The 9463-nt window shown below is 43.2% G+C and overlaps 1 protein-coding gene across 4 annotated transcripts in view; it reads left to right on the top strand.

Moving 5' to 3' along the window:
* The window catches only part of RASSF8 (Ras association domain family member 8), a 94443-nt gene extending 88549 nt beyond the window's left edge, over positions 1-5894 (top strand). For all 4 annotated transcript variants that reach the window (XM_058189629.1, XM_058189628.1, XM_058189631.1 and 1 more), the window contains one exon: positions 807-5894. In XM_058189629.1, coding sequence (XP_058045612.1) covers positions 807-928 — 122 coding nt within the window. In that variant the 3' untranslated portion in view covers positions 929-5894. The remainder of the gene's footprint in view (positions 1-806) is intronic.
* Positions 5895-9463: the final 3569 nt, after the last annotated feature.

Consider the following 9463-nt stretch of genomic DNA (forward strand, 5'->3'; position numbering starts at 1 on the left):
GTGATATATAAGTCTAAGGGCTATAGGAAGGATGGAAGGAAGGAAGGAAGGAAGGAAGGAAGGAAGGAAGGAAGGAAGGAAGGAAGGAAGGAAGGAAGGAAGGAAGGAAGGAAGGATGAGGGAGGGAAGGAAGGAAGGAAGGAAGGAAGGATGAGATAAGGAAGGATGAGGGAAGGAAGGAAGGATGGATGAGGGAGGGAAGGAAAGAAGGAAAGGAAGGAAGGAAGGATGAGAGAAGGAAGGATGAGGGAAGGAAGGAAAGATGAGGGAAGGAAGGAAGGAAGGAAGGACAATGGTGGCACATTGGTTAGCATGCAGTTCCACTGTGTATGCCTGCGCACCTCCTGTCAGCCACCTGATTTTTGGGTCTCTGCCTGGAGATCCGCTCGCATGCCTGGGGAGTGGGGGTGGGGTGCGGTGCCCCCCGCGCCCCAGTTTTGGTTCCAGGAGGCTTCAGGGAGGCCTGCTAACACAAAAACAGAGTGTGTGAGGGGGGGTTCAAAACACACCCCACACACCCATTTTTGGTTTTAGGCAGCTCCCGGGAGCCCTGCTAGCACCAAAATGGGGGTCACGGGGGGGGGGAGCATGTGGGGGTCGTGTGCGCGGGGGCAGGGGGAGCGTGCATGCATGTGCAGGGGCGGGGCCTGCAGGGGACATTGCATTATGGCTGTTGGCATGTGCGCGCGTGCCATCGCACGCGCACACGTGCTTTCGGCACCCGAGGGGAAAAAAGGTTCACCATGACTATGTGTTAAGGTAGCCGTGTTCGAAGACTTCCCGCTAACCTGGTTCTTCTCCCGCAGAACCCGTCTTTCAAACCAGCTCCCTCAAACGCCCGAGTTCCTCACGGCAGCTTCCCAGCAACCTTCGGATCTTGCAGAACCCGCTCTCCTCCGGTTTTAACCCCGAGGGCATTTACGTATAACGGCCCACCCGTTCTTCTCGAGAGGACCTTCGAAGGTAACCAAGGACCACGGCCCGTTCCCTCCTGCCGGGTTTTCTTCTTCTCCTCCCCGTGACCGGTGACGGAAGAAGACCCCACCACCACACACACACCAAATCCGGCAGTCGAAAACTTAGAGGGGGGCATTTCATTGCCTGTTTTTTAATCCGATCGGCGACAAACGTGGAGTCTCACGCTGGGACGCTGATTATACGAAGAAGGACAAAACACAGCGGTGGTGGCCATTGCTGCCCGAACAGCCATGTCAAAATAGCTTTCTTTGTTTTGCTTTTTTTTAAAAAAAACAACAACAACAACAATATTATTATTGCTATTTCTGAAGCATAAATATTTCTTAGCAGGCATCCGTGGCGGATCAGAGCCCTCCCCAAAAAATGCTCACTCTCTATGCCAGGGGTATGTGGAGAAATGATGGCCCTTTGATGACATGTGGACTTCAACTCCCAGAATTCTTGAGCCAGCATCACTCTATCTCTCTCTCTTAGGAATTCTGGGAGTTGAAGTCCCTCGTGGCTGTCTCGGGAATCCTGGGAGTTGAAGTCCTTCGTGGCTGTCTTGGGAATCCTGGGAGTTGAAGTCCAGAGGCCATCAAAGGGCCATCGTTTTCCCAGCTCTGCTCTATGCCGTTGGATTACTAGGGACTCGTTTATGACGTGTGAATGCGGGCATCTCGTTTCTAGTCGCAGGTCTTGCTTTAGAGCAGGCCTGTCTTACTCTCCCACCCATGGCTGTTCCTAAAGACACCATTTTGAATTACGTTTGTCCTTCTTCACTCCTATGTAGCATCGTTTACACCGTGTGTTGATAAAGAGCTTGGTAGATCTTCCCCAACCTGTTACTCGTTGGGGATGTGGTGATGAAGATGCAACTCGGAGTGAGGGACCCTAAATATTAAAGAAAAGAAAGCAAACATGTAACATCCTCCAGCTACTACTAGGTTGCAAGCTTTAGTATGTTTCATAATTGTTCCTGCTCCTGTAAGGTGTCCGTCAACCATCCACCTTTTGAAAGGGAGTTGAAGGACAAAAAGTTGGATAAAGTCCCATTTTAAGTCAGGTAGAACTTGGGTTTTGCCCCATAATGATGCAGCGTGAGAAGTGTTTGTGTATGTGTGTAGTTGCATAAGAGAGAGAGAGAGAGAGAGAGAATCTGCACAGGTCTGAATGAATGTGCGGGACGATCAAAGCCATGTGGTGTTTTGTCACCGCAAAGAGTGTCACAATGTCCAAACGTGCTGAAGCTTAAAAGAAAGAAAGAAAGTTTTGTGTTGTGGTGGGTTTTCTTGTGTTACAGCCATTGTGGTATTTTTTTTCTTCTCCCCCTTCCTTTTTTTAATAGCCAATGGACTTTCCCACTTAAAGGTCCCCAGGCCCGAAACTCCACAGTGTAAGGATTAGCATTTGAAGATCTCCTAGTTAAATAGCGTTTTATGATACAGAAGTTTATATTTGAGATATTTTGCCATAATGAATACGCCTGTCAAGGAACAAAATGCTCCGTCTTCAGTCCAGTGTCTTGCCAAAGGAATTTCTCACCGTTTATTTTTATGATGATGATTTTTACCACTACAGTGTTCTTGTATCATAGCCAGGAAAGACACAATCATCCATTATAATGTAGATTTGTGCCACTTTACAATTTGTTGAGCCAGAAACACCCGTGTATGGTAGTTAGCCAACTGCATAACACCCTATTTTAGTTTATTATGGTGATGATTATTTTGCAAAACCAGGTCTGTCAGTCCAGGATGGTTTCAGATGTACATAGAATGGATGAAAAATGCTCAGGCCATGAGCTATGAAGTAGCTGGTCAGCTCCACCCTTATGCCTTGCCTATAGAAAGAAGTATATAATATATATCTAAATATATATGCATATATATTTCTATAACTGTTTGCAAAATTATTTCAGTCCCGAATGTGATGATAATACAAAAAAAATGGTTCTTGAAGAAATGGTCATTTGTTTAAATAAAAGCACATTTATTTCTTAACGTAGCTCGTCACCCAATTACTCCCCAAAATAATAGAATAGGTTTTACAGCGGAAGATTGCATGTCCCCAGAACGATAGGAATAAGAAGCACATAAATCACACATTTCAAGTTATATTAGCAGTTAGATTTCTGACCGTTTGAAGTATTATGTCACTAACAGAACGCAGGAATATATTTTGAGCATTTCAGGAACGTTGCTGCGTTGCTGAATATTTTGGAAATGTCTCACAATTATTCGGAACCTGATATTCATTTTGATAACACCATAAAATCAGAATTCAGGCCTTATTAATTGTGTTCCTTTTTTCTGACAATAGAGTGATGAAGGAAATGATCTTGTTTTCTTTGGGGTGACAACACATTTACCTGAAAAACAAGGTGACTCCAATTGTAAGATAATCCCCATTCTCCTAAGAAGGTGAAAACAGACAAAGAATTCAAAATATCTTGACTCATATCTCTTGCAGTGCCCAACTCCAGCCGAAAACAGCAGCGTGTGTGTACGTACACACACTGCACAACTTTGTCAAAAGTTTTGTTTTAGTAAAGGAGAATGATTTATTGATTCCCCCAATAAAATAAAATTTTAAAAAAACTCTTCATAAATACTTCCCCTTTCCTTTCCTTGATATTCTGGATTTTGCTGGTCAAAATCTCCATGAGAGAAATGTAATCTATCCTTGCCTGGAATTGTAACAAAAACAGGATTTGACATCGTGAAAATAATAATAATAATAATAGTTGGTTGATGTTGATGGACAAGCTGAAAGGACAACTGGCTTGCCAAATGAATTTTCTTCGGCAACGTCCAATCCGCAAAGGCATTGTAGTACATTTATGAGATATTTAACTGCCTGCACATTTTCCACTCAGCCCTAGAACCTCTGTAATAGCCGTCTCCAGATGTGCAGACTTCAGTGTTTACAGTCCCCAGATGTGTAAGGTTTCAATTTCCAGAACTTAGCGGTCAGCTAACCGTTGGTCCATGTTTCTGGAAAGTGCTAAGATGGAGACGGCGTGAATTTTTACCTTCAGCCAAGATTTGCTCCACCCAAAAAAAAGGATCCTTTGGGACCAGGGATGTTGAAATGCCACCGTTATTGGCTTCACGTTCATTCAAGTAGTTATTTCATCCAGTGCAAAGTACAAAGCATGAGCTAAAGAACTCATCGCAAAAGTTGAATTGCACTGATCTTTAACTTGGCCTCCTACAACACTTCTCCAAGCCTGCTCCGTAAAGATTTTGTCCTTCGCTGTGAAATTAACCATCTGCCAACATTTGAATATTTCCTTCCAAGGTCTTCAGCGAGTTAAGTTTAGTTCAGCTGGTAACAGAATTGTCTTAAGCTACAATATGAAGTTCTAAAAAGTGCGGATTAAATCGCTTACTCCGTCTTTAGTCCTGGGAAATTAAAAAGTCCTCAAAGAGATATAAAGGTGGTTCCAATAATGGAAAACCCTGCTCTATGGAGCGATTAACTTCCTTTTTAGGGTACAGCCTAACTCATCCTACCTCATTCCTTGCCCTTTCCTGATAATTTTCCTACGAACCCCAATTCTTCCCATCCAAATATTATGACGTCTGCAGTCTGGCATTGCATTCGATAAGCTAGCCACTTCAAAAGATATGCAAGAAAATGAATTGTGCAGGTATGATGAGCCCAGTGGGGAATAGAATAGAATAACGGAGTTGGAAAGGGACCTTGGAGGTCTTCTAATCCAACCCACTGCTCAGGCAGGAAAAGAGGGGACTTCACATTTTTTATTGCTTCTCCATTGTGTATGTCATCTTTAATGAGAATAGAACCAAAAGGACGGAAGGGAAAAATATCAACAAAAACCTTTCGTTCTATTTTGTTTTTAAAGGAGAAGAATTGTTAAGTCTTGGGGTGATATTTATAGATCCTTAGTCTAAGTTAGGGTAGGTAGACCAACCTTGGTCACTTTTAAGACCTGCGGACCTCTACTCACAGAATTCCCCAGCCAGCCACGCCCTGCTTCCTGCTGGGGAATTCTGGGAGTCGACCTCCACAAGTCTTAAAGTTGACCACGTTGTCCCTGCCTTTAAAGGAGATAAGACCATCCATGATGAAGGCCAGTCTTCTAGTGTTTTGTAGCCTTCAAAAGATGGTGACACACATGTAGCTCAGCCGAAGGCTACAAATGCAGCCATTAAGTACAAAATAATTCGTGTGAGTTGATAGATCTCAACAGCATGTCTGTCGGATGGATTAGTCTTTGAGCAACATTTATATTTGCTCCCATCTATGAGAAGATTGGTTAGGTTCACTCGCTGGCAGTTCAACTTTGCGCCTTGACGGAGTCACCCAGACAATTTCCTTCTCTTATTTCCTCTTGCAGACTCTCCGTGTCGAACAAAATTCCCAGTGTGCTTTATATAATGTGAATTAGGCCTTAATTGTTTTTGTACATAACAACCCTGTATTCTGATTTATTTTCCATTATCGAATAGCTCTGTGCCGTATTTTATTAAATACATTATCGAATAGCTCTGTGATATCTATCTATCTATATATATGTATATCTAGATATCTAGATATAGATACATAGAGAGAGCTATAGATAGATAGTGAGAGAGAGAGAGAGAGATGATAGATGGATGGATGGATGGATGGATGGATAGATAGATAGATAGATAGATAGATAGATAGATAGATAGATAGATAGATAGATAGATATAGACATAGATATAGATATATCACAAAAGTATTACTTTTGTATTCCAGCTGGTTTGTTTTTTTAAGGCATTAATTCATGCACATTTATTCTATTTGTTACAGTATTTTCATGTTTTGGATGAAGGCCATCGCTTGTATGGAAATGACAAAACAGTTCTGTTTATTTATTTATTTGCTCGGTATTTTTGCTGCTGTACTATTTTTTGAATAAAATTTCCATTGCCAATAAAAGAGCCAACGGATCGAACGGCCTTGTTATTTAGTGAGGTTTTCAAGCACGATGCTTCCCAGCCCGGGTCTCCGACAACGAGTAAAGTCAGGTGCGGGAAACCAGTTCCACTTAACAACCGTTAAGTAATTCATTTAACAACGGGGGGGGGGGGAGGAAAAGATCAAATTTGGGGCTTAAACATCAGCTTGCTTAGCAACGGAAATTCTAGCGGTTGTAAAGTCAAGGACTTTACGCCAGTGCAGTAGACATTACGTAGAGTTGGTTTTGAAGAACATCTAAACCTATAGTTGTTACACAATGCAGTACACCAGTTTTCAAAATTCTCTGTGCACCCAGTGAGATATTTTGAGACCAGGTGGTATTTTTTTTAAAAAGTGTTAAAATGTACAAAGGCCCAAGTTTTATACCTTGCACTTCTTCGATGATCTCATGGCAAGTCAGTGATAACTTTAGGAAAGCAAATGCATAATTAGTTAAAGAACTTTAATAACTGGACCAGCCACGCTGTATATTAAAGGATATTTTATTACTATTATTCAGTACGATCTCTTAATCTTGTTTAAGTCACAAAATATTCTGGAAATATCTGGACGGCAGAAGTCATGATCAGCTGAAAATATCCAATAAAAAGATTAATAACCTATCCTCCACATTCTGATTTTTAAGACAGCAGCTTTTTTTTTCCTCCTGTCTGGCAAGCAGCATATTTTTTTTTAAAAAAAATAATAATTTAAGACAGCATAAGCTTGTATCGAGCAGCGCGACTCTTCCTCTTCTGCTATTCCTCCTCCGAGGAAATATTTTTAACTCAAAATAGCACGTCTCTTCTACAAAAATAGCATGTGGGAGAATCATTAATCGGATGTATTGAACAATTATTTACAATAAGCCACACGGCGGGGCCAGGAAAGAGGAGGAAAAGGGGGACAACTTGGTTCGACATGGCAGCAGCAGGAAAAATGACTAACTCCTCTAAGTTTACTCACTCATCCACCACACTGCCGTGGCTCACCCCTTACATAACACTCAAGCGAGATTTCTCTCCCCGTGCTACCTTGGTAACAGCCTAAAAATATCGAGATGAGGTTTTTGGCTTAAGCCTTATTAAGAAAGCTTTCGTTGCACGATCTGGCGTCTGTCAATGGCTCTCAACCGAAGGAGAAACACGGGATTTTTGGAGACCGAGACTTCGCCGCGGAACCTCAAACCACCTTTTGCAAACCGCCGTTTTGTTAATTGCAGTAAAACCTTCATTGTTGGCCACCTCCCGACATTGACCAAATTTTCGCAAAACTGGACATAACACACTCCAGGTAAACAGAAAGCCAAATTCTCTATATAATAATCGACCATACCTGGCATCTGGCGTCCAGCTTTTGGTCCCCACATTACAAAAAAAAAAAAAAAAATGTTGAGACTTTGGAAAAAGTGCAGAGAAGAGCAACTAAGGTGATTAAAGGATCTGGAGATAAAAATATACGAAGAACGGTTGCAGGATTTGGGTGTGGCCATTCTAATGAAAAGAAGGACTCGGGGTGGACATGATAGCCGTCTTCCAGTATTTGAGGGGCTGCCCCAAAGAAGAGGGGCTCCACCTATTCTCCAAAGCACCTGAAGGCAGGTCAAGAAACCATGGATGGAAAGTAATCCAGGAGAGAAGCAACCTGGAATTGAGAAGAAACTTCCTAACAGGACGATTAACCAGTGGAACAGCTTGCAACCAGAAGTTGTGGGTGCGCCATCATTGGAGGTTTTTCAAGAACAGGCTGGAGAAGACACTTGTCTGAAGACAATAGAGGGTCTCCTGCCTGAGCAGGGGGCTGGACTAGATGACCTCTAAGGTCCCTTCCAGTTCTAGTCTGATGATTATTATATTACCGTATTATTATTATTATTATTTTTGTTGATAAACTTTCTAACAGTGGGGACAGTTGATCAGTGGAACAACTTGCCTTCAGAAGTTGTGAGTGCTTCATCACTGGGAGGTTTTTAAGAAAAGTGGAAGAGAATATTTGTAGCTCACGGTTGAAATGAGGGGTTCCTTGGTGCTCTCTGAGTTTGGTGGTTTCCTTCCAGACCTTTCATTACCCAACTAGATAACCTTATCAGTGAAAGGGAAGAGTTGAGAAATCACTACTGTTTGCAAGCATACAAAAAGTTAGATTTGGCCTCCCATCATCCCTACGCTTCTCTGGAGGTTAAACTTCTCACTGAAGATGCTAAGATTTATTTCTGAGTAAACATTCATAAAATTGAACTTTGAATAGGAGGTCCCTGGGTGGTTGCTGTTTGTTTTTTGTTTTTTAATTATAAACCTGTCTCGTAAATCAAGGGAATTTGAAATCAAGAATGTCTCTAAGTGACGGGACCAAAAAAATTGTGTCACATGTGTCGGTATGGGAGTGCAAACACTCGCCCACACACACACACACACAATACTTAACATTGCTTTGAATTTGTAACGAGAAGGCAGGGAAGAGCTGGGTGGAAGGGGGGCTTCCATGATTGCAGGTGCCATTGTGACTTTTTTGACCTCAGACCAGTGGTGGGTTTCAAATTTTTTTAATACTGGTTCTGTGGGCGTGGCAGGGGAAGGATACGGTAAAATCCCCATTCCCACCCCACTCCAGGGGAAGGATACTGTAAAATCCCCATTCCCCCCTCACTCCAAGGGAAGGATACTGTAAAATCCCCATTCCCTTCTCACTCCAGGGGAAGGTTACTGCAAAATCTCCATTCCCACCCCACTCCAGGGGAAGGATACTGCAAAATCTCCATTCCCTCCTCACTCCAAGGGAAGGATACCATAAAATCCCCATTTCCCCCCACTCCAGGGGAAGGATACTGTAAAATCCCCATTCCCACCCCACTCCAGGAGAAGGATACTGCAAAATCCCCATTCCTACCCCACTCCAGGGGAAGGATACTGCAAAATCTCCATTCCCTCCTCACTCCAAGGGAAGGATACCATAAAATCCCCATTTCCCCCACTCCAGGGGAAGGATACTGCAAAATCCCCATTCCCACCCCACTCCAGGGGAAGGATACTGCAAAATCCCCATTCCCCCCCCCCACTCCAGGGGAAGGATACTACAAAATCCCCATTTCCTCCCAATCAGCTGGGATTTGGGAGGCAGAGAATAGATGGGGGCGGGGCCAGTCAGAGGTGGTATTTACCGGGTCTCTAAACTACTCAAAATTTCCGCTACCGGTTCTCCAGAACTGGTCAGAACCTGCTGGAAACCACCTCTGCCTCACATGTTATGCCTGCCAAACCCAGGAAAAAGTCTGGAGAACGCATGGCCTACACCGCAATAAAGTGCTAGTGTACAAGTTAATGGCGTTGCCCAATTATTAGTTCCTCTCTTCTCTTCCTGTTCTCCATGGACGTGCAAATCTGCTCACGCTTGCGGTCCTTCAAAGTGCTTTATAAATCCCATGCAAGAAATTTTTTGCTGAAGCTTCGAATCGATAATTGGCATCAGGAGAGGAGGTCGGTTCCTGTCAGCCTTTCCAGAAAGGCCACCCAGGAAAAAACAACCAGAGGAGCTAATTCTACCTTCTTGTATG

Source organism: Ahaetulla prasina, chromosome 7 (genome assembly GCF_028640845.1).
Source record: "Ahaetulla prasina isolate Xishuangbanna chromosome 7, ASM2864084v1, whole genome shotgun sequence".
In the NCBI taxonomy this organism is placed as follows: domain Eukaryota; kingdom Metazoa; phylum Chordata; class Lepidosauria; order Squamata; family Colubridae; genus Ahaetulla; species Ahaetulla prasina.